This window comes from Gymnodraco acuticeps, unplaced genomic scaffold (assembly GCF_902827175.1).
Source record: "Gymnodraco acuticeps unplaced genomic scaffold, fGymAcu1.1, whole genome shotgun sequence".
NCBI lineage: Eukaryota > Metazoa > Chordata > Actinopteri > Perciformes > Bathydraconidae > Gymnodraco > Gymnodraco acuticeps.
The window spans coordinates 2,840,221-2,855,631 of record NW_022991705.1 but is presented as its reverse complement, the minus strand read 5'-3'; the positions used below and the strand labels follow the sequence as shown (position 1 = coordinate 2,855,631).

The following is a 15,411-nucleotide window of genomic DNA, read 5'->3' as shown; positions in this document are numbered from 1 at the left end:
TCATTCTCTTATGGTGCAACACAATTGATATTAAGCAACCAGTCATGCCAACATGAATTACACTGTAATCTGAGTTTTTCAATTTGAACTGTATTGTAATATTACATTTTAACTGTACTATGTATTATTTTATTGACCTGTACTTAAATCATGTTTTATAATTGTTTGTGATAGAGATTATGCAATGTGTTTAGTGTTTGTTGATTGTTATGTACGTAAGTACTGCAGATGGAAATGAGCTATTAGCTCAAATCTGTCATCATTAATTTCTTCTCTTTTCTGAGATTAATATATTTATATGCAAGGTCCTTGTTGGAATAAATACATAATAATAACATAATAATATGATACCTCATGAAGGGGAATTCTCTTTTTTTGTGCATTGTCCAACAAATATCCAGCAACATATGTCAATTTTTCAAAAGGAACTTACAACTTCACAAGAATCAACTTGGTTGAGTTAATCAATGACACAAGGCTCAGGACCCAAATGCACAACATGAACCGGGGCCTCCTCAAGGGGTCGATACAAAATACAGAGAAACACAAAACGCTCATTTGGAGGATCAACAATGCAAAAACACATGACGAGACAACATGAACGTGCACAGGACAAAGGGGGACCAGACTTTATATACACAGGTGCTGACAATCAGGGCGGGGTCAACAATCACAGAGGAGGGAAACACAAAGGCAGGAAGTTAAGTAAGAAACAAGCCGGAGAGGTTACTACAAAATAAAACGGGAAGTCGCGACACAAGGTACAGGAGAAGACTTAAAGGGGACCCATCATGCAAAATGCACTTTTGATGTCTTTTATACATAAATATGTGTTCCCGGTGCGTCGGGAACTCACGCAGCGTCAGAAAATAAAACCCTTTCTCTTTTCTTCTATACCCAAATCTTTTAAAAACGGGGGTACAACGAGTGGATACAGATTTGCTGCTGATATGACGTCAAATCGGCGGACCCACAGAAAGTTGCTATCAGAAACAATGCCTGACGTGTTTTGGACGTAATCTCGTCTTTGTTTACATTAGCAAGCCTCGCTAACACTCAGAGCTAACCTGTACTGTAGAGCAGCGGTTTTCAAAGTGTGAGGCGCGCCTCCCCTGGGGGGCGCCAGAGAGCTTCAGGGGAGGTGCAGCGTGAGAAAAAAATAACGAGAAACAGTGAAATCTAGCTAGTTGACTTCAGTTGACTTTATGCGAACGGCAACATGGATCGATTTTTAGTGAAGTTACTCAAAGTGAAAGAGGAGACAGCGTCTGGCAGAAAACGTCAGCTTTGTTTAAAATAAAAATTGTGGCTCATCGGACATTTATGAGAGAAAGTCTTTAATGTCCGAGTGCAAGTGAATGCAGCACAAGACGCAAAGGCTCGCTTCTTGTGCTGCATTCAATTGTTACAATTGTATCCCCTCCCCCGGCCCTGGCGCGAGCGAGGAAATGTGATTGGCGGCGATTTCATTTGAACGGGACGGCGCATTCGGACCCCAAGTACACAGAAGGAATGAGGTATTTGCGGTCTACAATGACAGAGAAGACACTGTCAAGTTTGGCTGTACTCAGCATTGAATCAAAACACACTAAAGCTTTACATCTTAATAAGTTTGTGAGGCGTTTTGCTGAACAAGATGGTAATCGCCGCATTCAGCTGTACTAGGCATGCCAACTTGATGCTCTCCTCACGGATGACTCGATGAGCATAAAAAACTGTTAAGATGATGACCTTGCGTGTGTAAATATATTTTTTTCTTTGTGGGGGTCTGCCCCCAAAAAACAGTTTTAAGTCCAGAGAAAGTCAAATAAGACGGTGTGTAAAACTACACTGCCCAGCCAAAAAAAAGTAACCACTTTGATTTAACTAGGCCAGTAGGTAAGGACTTTCCACTGGATAATAATACCCCTGCATTATAACAACAATAATAATAATAATAATAATAGCAATAATAATTGGGAGGGGGGGGCGCGGCTCTTCTTATGTTCTCTGAGGGGAGGCTCACCTTCCCACACTTTGAAAACCCCTGCTGTAGAGCACGTGTTTAAAAAGCAGGAAATAAAAAAGGAACTCACCTTGTGATAAACCCGCAAGACAAAAAGCATTTGAGCTCGATACTGTTTCAGAAATAATCCTTGATGTGGTTTAAACAGGATGGCGTTTTATCACAGCAGAATTTAACTTTATCTCCGGTATAATTCTGATCAGGCATTAGCTCCGCCTTTTTTTTTTTTTTTTTTTAAAGCTAAGGACCCAAAATCCGCATTTCTCTAACAGGGCTGCAAAAGATGGGTATGAGCAGTATGAGGTAGGGGTGTAACGGTATCCGTATTCGTCCCGTACCGTCACGGTTCGGACGTGCAGTCACACGACGAATACGCCTTTTTTTTACGAGTGGGAAAAAAGTCTGTCATTCAGGGCAGTATCCATTACACTATTTATAATCCAGGGGGCGGTATTGCACCTAAAAGATGTTTGCCAGCCGCCCTTACAACAAATGAAGAACAAGAAGAAACACAACAACAAAACGAACAAAATACAAGAAGAAGAAAAGTTAATATGGTGATTTCAGATAACACACAGGAGCTAGAACCCACCTGCTTTTTTTTTTTAAATCAGCTGTGTGGGAACATTTCGGGTTCCCTGTGGACTACAATAACGATGAAGTGCGCGAGTGGTGGATCGGACGAGGACGGTGTGTCGGCGTTGTTACGGCCCGTCCACACACAGGCATGAAAAAAATCTTTCAAAGCTTCGCCCATTCACTTGAATGGGGTGTCGTAGAATATTTTGAATCTTCGCCGAACTGCATTGTGGGGAGCGGAGCATGGCTTTGCAAGCATCAAAAGTTGAGCAATGTTCAACTTTTGATGCTTTCGAAGCTGGCGTCAGCCAATCAAATCCCGTTTATGCAAATCTCGCCAGTACAAGCGCTAGCCAATCAAACCGCGTGCAAGCTGGGAGAGCCAGACCGCAGTTAATTTCCTCATATTCCAAACGAGAAATTACGGTAGCAAATCACCCGGTTCTTTACGACCAGAACTATTTACCGGGATACAAACCGGAGGAACCAGGCATGGAGGGAGGTGGCAGAGACAGTGGGTGAAACTGGTAGGTTTTCGCCTGTTTGGGGAGTTTATATCCAGTTTACTTCGTTTTAACATTGCTATTGCTTTGTATGTCGGGGGCGGGAGATTCATGTGATTGGTTGTTGGTCGCGTTGCTCGCAAAAAATCACCAAGCTTCAGACACGCCCAGCATCAAGATTTTTCAAGATTTTTTTCATGCCTGTGTGTGGACGGGCCGTTAGACAGCGGTGCGGTATGCTAATGGTAACACAAGCCAAACATGCTAAATCATATCAGAAGGCATCACCCAGATTTGCCAATCACCGGAGCCCGGCAAAAGACAACAGCAGTTCAACAGCTTATCCCCGCTGTTTTTAAGAAGCCAATAGACATGAAAGCCGAGAGACCAAAATAAATAACGGAAGCTTTTGGCATATGTTTTTCAACGACTTTGCGCTCTTGAAACACTTTCTCATTATTTATGATGTAATATTTTCAAGACATTCTTTTTAGTTTTACAGCTTGATGAAACCTTTTTGTTTGACATCAGCCATTATAGATAATATGGCCATCTGAGTGTGTGTTGTACTGTTTGTGGTTTGTTTTTAACTGTTTGATACAGTTAATTATTCAAAATGTCAGAGTTCCTTATTTTTAAACTGAAACTTGCACTACTGTTCAAAATAAAGAACAACAAACCTGGAATCATGTATTTGGGACCGTGACCCCCAAACCGAGGTACGAACCGAACCGTGACTTCTGTGAACCGTTACACCCCTAGTATGAGGCATGGCTACAATGGGTGATCTGTTTGATATTTTAAGCAAAACACTTCACAGACATGTTTTGTATAGGTATGGCCCTACAATATATGTTTCCAATATAGCATAATAGGTCCACTTTGATTGAAATTGAGATAAAATTGAGATGAATTAACTTAGTATAAACACCTTTGTTTGTAGCCTTTATTTAACCAGGTAAAATCCCATTGAGAACAACAATCTCTTTTTCAAGGGAGACCTGCAGCACATTGGTTACACATAAAAACAAAAAGGACATCATACAACATAATTACAGGGGTACAAATTACAACCTATTCACAATGACAGGTATCAAATTACATTTAATCTATCCGAGCTTTAAAATGATGCAGGGGAACCAAAATGTTCAGTTTAAAAAGAAATTGCATAGTGTTCCAAGCTAGAGGAGCAGCACACATACAAGCTTTTGTACCTAAAACAGTCCTAGCACTTGGCACATGTAATAAAAACACATCCTGGGATCTCAGGCAATAGCTACTTGCCACTCTCTGTGAGATCAAGGAGCATATATAAGTTGGTAGTTTACCCAACATGGCTTTATAGATAAACATGTACCAAGGACTGAGCCTCCGTACAGTTAGTGAAGTGACCTGCCCTGGCATACAGGGTACAGTGATGAGTAAGTACTTTACAGTTAGTAACACATCTCAGCGCACTGTGATAGGCGGCATCTAACTTTTCCAGGCAATGGGCAGGTGCATTCATATAGATCAGATCACCATAGTCCAGCACAGGTAAAAAGGTCACAGAGACTAGATACCAAAGTTTAGAAAGAGATTGTGTTTTAAATTGTTTTTTAAAACACTTGTATTTGGATGGAATGAATACCTATTGTGATAATTCAATGTAATAAAATGATTTTTACAGTCTGGTACCTGAAAAAGGTCAAATGGCACTGATGGTACCCAGATGTACCCAAAGGTGAGTACAACCCTAACCCTTTTCTACCTGCTCCCCAAGTTCCACAAGCCTGTGGTTCCGGTCGGCCGCCCCATCGTCAGTGACTGCGTGTCTGAAACCTACAACATTACAGAATATATACAGTGGGGCAAAAAAGTATTTAGTCAGCCACCAATTGTACAAGTTCTCCCACTTAAAAAGATGAGAGAGGCCTGTAATTTTCATCCTAGGTACACTTCAACTATGAGAGACAGAATGGGGGGAAAGAATCCAGGAAATCACATTGTAGAATTTGTAATGAATTCATTGGTAAATTCCTCGATAAAATAAGTATTTGGTCACCGACAAACAAACAAGATTTCTGGCTCTCACAGACCTGTAACTTCTTCTTTAAGAGCCTCCTCTGTCCTCCACTTGTTAACTGTATTAATGGCACCTGTTTGAACTCGTTATCAGTATAAAAGACACCTGTCCACAACCTCAAACAGTCACACTCCAAACTCCACTATGGCCAAGACCAAAGAGCTGTCAAAGGACACCAGAAACAAAATTGTAGACCTGCACCAGGCTGGGAAGACTGCATCTGCAATAGGTAAGCAGCTTGGTGTGAAGAAATCAACTGTGGGAGCAATTATTAGAAAATGGAAGACATACAAGACCACTGATAATCTCCCTCGATCTGGGGCTCCACGCAAGATCTCACCCCGTGGGGTCAAAATGATCACAAGAACGGTGAGCAAAAATCCCAGAACCACACGGGGGGACCTAGTCAATGACCTGCAGAGAGCTGGGACCAAAGTAACAAAGGCTACCATCAGTAACACACTACGCCGCCAGGGACTGTTTTGCCCCACTGTAGATTTATTTCATAAATCCCCTCTCCAAACTCCACCCCAGCTACATCCAGGACACATATCAATTTGTTAATAAAATAAAAAACCTCCCCATTCCCAGTCACGCCCTTCTCTTTTCTTTAGATATATACTCTTTATACACAAATATTGAAACCCCACTTGTCCTCTGCACTTCAACACACCTTTTAATAAATACCCAAACCCAGCCAGACCCGACATTAACATCCTCCAGTTACTCCACCTCACCCTCACCCGGAATGATTTTGTTTTTAATAGTAACCAGTACCTCCAGCCGTGCGGCTGTGCTATGGGCCGCAAGTATGCTCCCGCATATGCAGACATATACCTGGCCCATTGGGAGGAAATGGCCTTCATCAAACTCACCCTCAAACCCCTCCTTTATGTCCGGTACCTGGACGACATCTTCGGCCTATGGCACCACTCCACCGACGATTTCACGACCTTCATGGACACACTCAACTCTCATCACCCTAAAATAACACTCAAACATACCCTTCAACCCCTCACAGTAGAGTTCCTGGACACCTGCGTCTTCTTCCGTGAATCCAGCGACCTGACCAAAACACTGTCCACTAAAGTGCTTTTTAAAGACACGGACCGACATGCACTCCTCCAAAGGACCAGCTACCACCCAAAGCATACGTACAGAGGCTTAATCAAATCCCAGCTGATCCGCTTCCACATCATCTGTACCTTCGCGGAGGATGTGGAGGAGGCTACCAGGGCCCTCTTCAGTGCACTGAGGCCGCGGGGCTATTCGAGGCGCTTCCTGAGATCCGTCAAGGCGGAGGCCGGCCCTGCCCTCATCCCGCTGATTACACTTACTCCAGCAGCCTGGGAAGCCTCCTCAGTGGCCTTAAAGCCAACTTTGAGGGGGCGAGGGCAGACTGTGACGTGCTGAGGGGGTGTCGGCTGATCTCCGCCTACCGCAGGAACAAGAACATTAGAGACCTGTTAGTCCACACCAAACTCAAGGATAACAGTGTCTGGGCTAGGGAGGCGCCTCGAATGTCTGAGGTTGGTTTCATCTGCCTCCCTCACATTTTTAACCCCTTCTCAAAGCTTGGAGCTAACCTCGGGCGGGCCCTGCAACTTACAACCAAGAACGCGGTGAATGCCGTCAGGTGCAGGGCCTGCCACAAGCTGGCATGAGATCAGCCTCGGGATAAAACAACACTTATACAGAATAAATAACGGTTACGGTACGAGTGTTCTCTACCTTCATTTTAAACTCCACGGCCCAGAGAACCTCCAGTCTTTGGGCCTGGAGAGCAGCGGGAGCTGGACCACGGCACAGAGACGGGCGGCGGAAAGGAGGTGGATTCATCGCCTCAAAACGATAGATCCTACAGGCCTCAATGAAAAATATCAGTGATAGGTCTGCCTCCTTTTTATCAGATGGTTTTTAAATCTCTTTTAAATCATTTAAAAATGATTACTTCCCTTTTTTTTCCCGACGTGTGCTTCTCCCCTCCGGATGTTTTTAGACCCCCTCTCTGCGGTGATGGCAAACCAGAAGTTCCACCATATTTTATATACATAAGAGGATTGTTTTTTAAATTAACTATCTAATTATTTATTTATCTGTGTGTTATTTATTCTTTATACATATTTCCTATCCTTATTTTATAAATCCTCCTCATCTGGACTCCTTTATTATTTTTTAAATGCATGGGTTTGTTTATTATTATTACTACCATTTTATATATTTTTCTTATATTGTATATATTATTATTTATATTTTATTTGTCACAGTTTATTTTACGTTTGCACTGTATTGCATGTTTTCCTATTTCATTAGGTTCCAAATAAGATTATATATTTTATTAATCTTTTTTTTTTTTATTCCCCGTTTCCTATTTAAACATTGTTTATATTATTTTATTTATATTTTAGTTATTACTTTCCATTTTATTTTTTAAATGGATATTGGAGCCTCCCGCAGGGAAACACCCTGAAATCAGCCAAACCCACTTACCAGGTATTTTATTTTTAAAGATCATCCGAGGCGTGTCCCATGTCTCACCTACACTTCAGGGTTTCCGCTAGGATTTTTTCTCGCCGGTCAAATGTCCGGGCAGAATTTATTTTACCGGACAAATTTGAAACTTACCGGTCATATTTCAATAATAATAGTAAGAGTTGTGTCAGGGTCGGCGTCATGGGGGGTCATTCGCGGGCCATGCCCCCCCAAATGAGTCACTGTGCCCCCCCAACGCAGGGTGGGCAAGCCTTGTCACTTTGCCGATTTTTTCTTTTTTTTATCATATAGGCTAAGTGAAAACGTTTCCACTAAAGGTTTTTTGTGTGAAATACATCAGAAATAAATAATACAAATATAAAACACAGCCTGAGGTGTGCTCACTGCTGCTCTCTGATTGGTGTGTTGCTTGACCAATGACCCCCCGACCTTTTTTTTGTTATCATTACGTGGCTGAGTGTTTAGATGAAAGCCCAGTGGCGATCTGTTCATCTGTTAAACTGATTATACAGCAAAGCCATCAAAAATAATATGATATACAGTACAGTACAAGTACATGGGTCTCTGTGTTTCATTCAAGCTCTGTGTGTGTGTGGCACGAGCGCATTTTGTGAGTGCGCGAGCGGTAACGTGGAATGTTGTGGTTAGCATCTGGTTAGCTAGCTATGCTAACGGATATAAAGGGCTGTTTCTACACCAAGGTGGAGGAGAGTCCTCTCCTGTCAGACTGAGAGGATCTTATAACGTCAGCTCAGTGAGGTAAGGACTCTCTCAGTGTTTAGATAGTTCACTTTAGTGTAAGTTATCTCAGTGGGTCTCAAACGGTTTGGTCACCATTTATGTAAGTATTTTCGAGGAATACCTTTATATGATCATTATAGTTATTAAAGAGAGAATAAATGAAAAACGGGTATGAAATACTATAGGACAGTAACACAAGAATACAGTTTAAAAGGGGAATGATTAGTGAAATATCCATAAAGAAAAAGTAAATCTGTGTACAGTTCTGTTTCATATGGATGCTGAGAGATGTAGGCTATCCATAGATCTCTTCATTTTGCTCTCAAAGTATACCAGATTGATGCATTTAACTTCAATATTTTAAAAATAATCTTCCCGGGGGAGCATGCCCCCAGACCCTCCTAGAGGAGGTTAGGTCCACCCCCACCTAAAACATGTTCACATGGATAGGATACTAAATACATTTGCACACTTTTTATATGATGGCCTATGTCCATATCAAATCAAATCAAGTTTTATTTATATAGCACATTTTTCAACGATTTTTGGTCGAGACAAAGTGCTGTATATACAGTATAATACAAAAATAACCTACAGTAAAGACACTTTACAGCAAATACAACAGCACAGTTTATGCAGAATATCAGTATGAGAAAACGACACCCTCTGTCCTTATATGTCTCTGTTTTGGTGGTCGTGCCACAACCGTGCATGTATGCACAAGTCATAGGTGCGCTGTACAATAGCACTACACCCCTGCAATGTGTGTGAAAGACAATAGACTTTACAGCATGTTTTTTTAAATTAAAGTTGCGTTGGTGTTTGTGTGTTGGTTGTTGACGGCAGTGTGTGCCCCCCCTTGGTAAATGATTGCCCCCCCATTCAAGTTGTTCTAGAGCCGACCCTGAGTTGTGTAGCAGAGTTTCCGTTAGCAGGTCATTACCGGACTATGAGCAGATATGCTTCAGTTTAAAACTCAGTTCACGGGGCTCATTTTTATATTGCTTCAGTCTATAATCGTAACAGATCGAAAAATTCAGATCCATTTTTCAATAAATGATTCCACAAACAACAAACAACATAATTATTACATTCAAACAAACTACTTGTAGTAGCCTAGATAACGTACATTATTCAAAAGTTTACATTAACTTTGAATAATAACACGGGAGAAACGGATCATCTCTTTTCCCCTCTCCCTCTCTCTCTCTCCTGACAGCCCGTCAGTTTCTCATGCAGCTAAACAGAGGGCGGGGCTTCAGGTGATTATGCAGAGCTGCTTGTCTCGGTCTGACTCAGCAGCTGATCTGATCTCTCTCTCGCGTGTCCGGTTATACTTCACTCGCGTTTATGTCCATATCGATCAGATCCAGCTCTCCTGATCGTTCTTTATAGAGAGCACCGATCAAACTATTAACAGTGAATATCGGCCGATAATGACCGGTGGCCGATCTATCGGAGCCTTCCTAATTATTACCAGACATTTTGACCGGCAGGTTTTGAATTTACCGGTTTTTAATACATTTTACCAGCTAAAAACCAGTAATTACCGGCTAACGGAAACCCTGCTACACTTGTGTGTTTTACATTTTACATATTTGTTTTACATTATACTAATGCTGTCAAAATTATCGCGTTAACGGCGGTAATGAATTTTTTTAATTAATTGCGTTAAAATATTTAACGCATTTAACGCATGTGCAGAATGGCCCGCCCCATACATCCCACCAGTGGCAGCGCCTATGGCTGGCGTAGGCTACACCCGACCCATACCAAGAAATGGCTTAGCCCCACCATGAAAAATGATGTTAAAGTAAGCAAAATAAAGTCCGCCAACTCGCGCCGAGAATTGCACAGACAGCAGTTACGGGCCCTCCACACTACAAGCGTTTCAGGCGTAAAATTACGCCTCTAGCGCGTCTGCCCATTCACTTTGAATGGGGTGACGTCACGTCCGCTCACGTTTTCGCCGAACTGCATCACGGGAAGGCAAGCGTAACTTTGAGAGCGTCTCGCGCGTAAAAAGTTGAACAATGTTGAACTTTTTACGCACGAAACGCTCTCTCGGTTCCTGACAAGTGAGCGTAAGCCAATCAAATCCCGTTTCAGAAAATCTGACAGCTCAAGCCGTAGCCAATCAAAAACCGCGCATACGCTGGGAGAGATATCCTGAGATATCCCGCCGTTCATGTCTATATTTGAAATAAAATGGACGAGGTTATAATCGTAGCGGTAGCGAATCACCCTGTATTATTTGATGTGACCCTGTTCACCTACCGGGATAGAAACCAGAGGAACCAGGCATGGAAGGAGGTGGCAGAGACAGTGGGGGAAACTGGTAGGTTTTCGCCTGTTTGGGGATTTTATATCCAGTTTACTTCATGTTAACATAGCTAATGAAACATAGCCGGTATATTTAGCATAAAATAGCGCCATAGACATTAATCACATACATGTTAATCATCCGCTGCCACATCATAGACTATATTGCATTACATTAATGCACACAATGTCATACTCCTTTCACATTTCTTAGTTATATATATATATATATATATATGCAAAAATTCATTCCTAGCATTCTATTTCCATGTAAATTACTGCTTTACTTAATTTTTATCTTTTTGCAATTTAACTGTACAATACGTTGTGTTTTATATTAGATTTCTTGTTTTGTATATATGCACCATGACATCAAGTCAAATTCCTAGTATGTGCAAAGCTACCTGGCAATAAACCTGTTTTTGATTCTGATAAAGTGTGACATGTAAAACCTTGTATGCAATTGAAAGGGATTTGGTTTTCATTAATGGAGCAATCATTTTCTGAAATTCAAGAAATTAACTGTATTCTTTCATTTTCATTTTATTAGACGAAGTGTGCAAAAAGCGTTGGAAGTCCCTCAGGGACCGATACCGCAGGGAGAGGATCCTGGAGAAGGAAGGGAAAAGTAGCGGGGCAGGGGCTTCCGGGGGATCTAAGCCCTGGCGTCTCGCGGCAGTAATGAGCTTTTTAAAGCCCTTCATGCTGGACCGTGAGACGTCCAGCAATTTCCCCCGGCAACCCCTGCCTCCACCCACCGGAGCAGAAGAAGAGGAAGACTCTATGGGTGACAGCCTGGATGACAGTCTGGAAAGCCAGCCAGAGCCAGGTAGCAGTCAGCCGGCCAGTCAGCCGGCCAGTGTGCCGGCCAGTGTGCCGGCCAGTGTGCCAGCATTCCGGGGGAAGAAGAGCAGGGGAAGGGAGATGTCCCCTTTTGAGGAGAACCTGCTGTCGGCCGTAGGCCCGATGCTGGCCATGCCACCACCACCCCCACCACCAGTGGTGGAGGTGGAAGACGAGGACCTCCTTTTTTTAAGGAGTCTCTGGCCTGCAATGCAAAAGCTGAGCAGGACGAGCAGCATGAGACTGAAAATGAAGCTACAAGAGGCGGTCCTGGAGGCCACAGAAATGGACATTAATAATTAATTAGATACTGATACTGATACTGATCCACATTACATCTTTTTACACTCATCACTCATCACACACAACATCACATAAATAAAAGTTATTTAAAAGTATGTTATGGCTATACTGTGTCTTGACTTGTTCATGTGGTTTGTCAGTTACAACATACCAGGAGCTTCTTGTATGTCGATATATAATGTGCTGTCTTCTGTAATTATTCAGGTGAAACCCTGATGAAAATTATGAGTGGTTTATCACTAAAAACAGGGCTGAAGGAAAAAGGTTGTTAGTTATATCATGATATCAATTCAAGAAACATGTTTATTAGGAATGGTTGATTTTAAAATGGCTCATTTGGAATATTTGCTTTTTAAAGAAAATGGGTAGCTCTTAAAAGAGCTTTTTGGTTTGGAGACAAATATGGGCCTACACCACATTTGCCTGCCATCGCACTGCCCCCTCCTCGTTGAAGTAGGAGCAGAAGGTCTCCCGCTGTTGGATGGATCGCCGTGTGGCATTGTTGGAGCCCATCCTCGGTGCATCACACAGGGTTGGAGTAACTTCATCCGTGGACCTTGCGATAGGTGTGCGTGATGGCATATCAATGGTCTTCCTGCGGAGGAAGTTATGCAACACACAGGCAGCCTTCACACACAACTCCGTCACCTCGGGGCTGGTGGTGATGACACGCCTGAGCATTCTCCACTGGGTTGAGAGGATGCCAAACGCACATTCAACCACCAACCTGGCACGGCTGAGGCGGTAGTTAAATAACCTCCTTTCACGGGTGAGGTGACGTCCAGGGAATGGACGCAGAAGGTTGTCCAGCAGCGGAAATGCCTCATCTCCAACGAAGACATGGGGGAGAGGGCCCCGCCGCTCTGATCCTGCGATGACGGTGTCAGGTGGTAGCTGCAGACTGCCGTCTCGGAGGCTCTCTCCAAATGCAGAATTCCGCAGGCTCCCACTGTCGCTGCTCCTCCCAAAGCCTCCAACATCCACTACCCTGAACAGGTACTCAGCATCCACCACAGCCAGCAGTACCAAGGAGTGGGTGGACTTATAATTAAAGTAGAGGGAACCTGCATTTGCTGGAGCCTGGATAACGACGTGCTTCCCATCTATGGCACCAACACAGTTGGGAAACTCCCAGCGCTCCTGGAACCCAGCAGCGATGGCTCTCCAATCCTCCACCTGTGGTACCGGCATGCACTCCTCGACCAGGGCGGTCCAGATGGCCCCCGCAACCTCCTTGACAATGACTGCCACTGTAGAACGCCCGACCCGATAGCTGAAGGCTATCGTCGCGTACGAGTCACCAGTTGCCAGGTACCTGAGAAAAAAAGATATATACATGATTACAAAATATATTTATTCAGACCCCACACACACACAGACCACAGATCCCCCCCTCCACACATTGAACACAGACACACACATTGAACACAGACACAGATTGAACACACATTGAACACAGACACACACATTGAACAGACACACACATTGAACACAGACACACACATTGAACAGACACACACATTGAACACATACACACACACATTGAACACAGACACACAGACACACACATTGAACACAGACACACACACACATTGAACAGACACACACATTGAACACAGACACACACATTGAACACAGACAGACACACAGATCCCCACACACACATTGATCACAGACACAGACACACACGCCATGTACACAGGGGAGCAATACTGTGTTTACCTAGATATCTTAATTAATGTTACCCATCTGAACTAAATCACAGACTTCAGTCATCATTCGTGCATTCTCTCTCCTTCTATACAGAGTCAGATTAAAGAAGTAGAAATACACAAAACGTACCGTAGGCAGATGGCGAGTCGCTCGGCGGGGCCGATTGACATACGCAGATGGGTGTCCACCTTTGTAATCAGTGGGCCCACCTTTCCGAGCAACTCGTCGAACACCTCCTTGCTCATCCTGAAGTACCTCTGAAAAAGGCGGTCATCGAGACGGAGCTCCTGGACGAGAAGGTGGTATTCCCCCCTTTGTAGACGCTTTCGGAGTATCGGGTGTACCCAGAAGCGACGCACACTACACGGCCTCATGCGAGACAATGTATACACTAAATGCAACCTTGCACACACACGAGTTACCCTGCTTACCCTTGCTACAACACCGGCATCCATTTTAGCAATAGTGGAGAAGAACCGGGGTTTTTCACTTTGTATGTCCGGGGCGGGAGATTGACATGGAGATTCTGATTGGTTGTTGGTCGCGGGGCTCGAAGAAACGCCCCAAGCGTAAATCTTGGGGCGTTGGAAGCGAATTTTACGCTTGTAGTGTGGCCGGCCCGTTAGTAAGATTGATTTCAGTAGCCACTTGTCTGGAAATACCGAAGACCAGAAACGGTTTTGAAAACTTTTGTCACGTAGTGATCGTCTTCTCAATAGAACATCTTTGATAATGTCTTCTGGCCAATCAGAATCAAGATAACGGTGTGGTGTTGTTGCAGGAAGTCCCGACGGAGAATACTTTTGCTGTAGTACAGGGGTGCACATAACTGGTACGCAGGTTATGTGTAATCTGAAATGCGTACCGTCACTTGTGTCACAAAGCGCATTTGCGTACGACAGAGTTGGCCAACCGGCTGCGGAGGGAAACTCCCCCCCTTCACTGGAGAACTGCGCTAAAACAGCTGATCACAACGTTCACGCTCTGTGGTCACGAAGTACTCAACTAGCCCCCCCGTCGTCGTCGTCGTTGATAGAAATCAACACGTAATGAATTAAGACCCCACGGTTTGATTGATAGGTGCTCTCTTTCATTTTGACACACAGAAAAACGTTATAATACACATGTTAAATGGATATATCCGCCTTCTTTCATTTATCTTTCCATTCCCACAACAATATACATAAATAAATGACATATTTTGGACATAGTTCGAATGGTGATTAATCATGATTAATTACTTTTTAAGCTGTGATTAATCTGATAAAAAATGTTAATCGTTTGACAGCCCTACATTATACATATTTTAACATTTGGGTTGATGTGATTTGTATCACTAGCACTTGTTTTTAAAAGCACTTTAAAAAAAAAAAAAAATCACTTTAATGTATTTATTTAAATTTGACCTGCATGCCGATTTTAAACAAAGTCAACCTCGGTCCTTTTAGCCAGATGTTTTTTAACCCACTTACCAGGTCTTTTACCAGATGCTGTGGGACGCAGCCTCGGACACTCCACCGGGGGACACCTCTTCGGGGGGGACAGGAGTACATGGTTTAACCCCGCCGCATACGCTCTGTGCTGCAGCCGCTGCTCTCTTTTATCCCTTTTATTGCATTTTCTTATACATTTTTAACCCAGACCAAACAGGGCTTTTATAAACTTGTGTTGGTTTTACTACAGGAGTTTTTAAACAGGTTTTTAAATACAAAATATTGACCTGAGAGCCCGTGCACCACGCTGCGCTCCTAACCCTTTTTTACCTAAACCTCTCTAAAAAGGTCAAATGTCACTTGTTTTGCCTCAATCTTGATACAGGGTACTTATTATATGTTATAGTTTGG

The 15,411-nt window shown here is 43.2% G+C and overlaps 2 protein-coding genes across 2 annotated transcripts; one reads left to right on the top strand and one right to left on the bottom strand.

Moving 5' to 3' along the window:
* The first annotated feature begins 10,277 nt into the window (after positions 1–10,277).
* LOC117534593 (transcription factor Adf-1-like) lies at positions 10,278–11,884 on the top strand. The gene is made up of 2 exons (XM_034198829.1): positions 10,278–10,724; positions 11,259–11,884. The coding sequence occupies exons 1-2, from the start codon at positions 10,595–10,597 to the stop codon at positions 11,852–11,854; spliced, it is 726 nt and encodes a 241-aa protein (XP_034054720.1). The 5' UTR covers positions 10,278–10,594; the 3' UTR covers positions 11,855–11,884.
* LOC117534592 (protein ANTAGONIST OF LIKE HETEROCHROMATIN PROTEIN 1-like) lies at positions 11,227–14,046 on the bottom strand. Its single transcript, XM_034198828.1, has 2 exons — positions 13,697–14,046; positions 11,227–13,169 (listed from the first exon to the last, which is right to left on the bottom strand). Exons 1-2 carry the CDS (start codon positions 14,020–14,022, stop codon positions 12,263–12,265), a joined length of 1,233 nt encoding a protein of 410 aa, XP_034054719.1. The 5' UTR covers positions 14,023–14,046; the 3' UTR covers positions 11,227–12,262.
* Between the last annotated feature and the right edge of the window lie 1,365 nt (positions 14,047–15,411).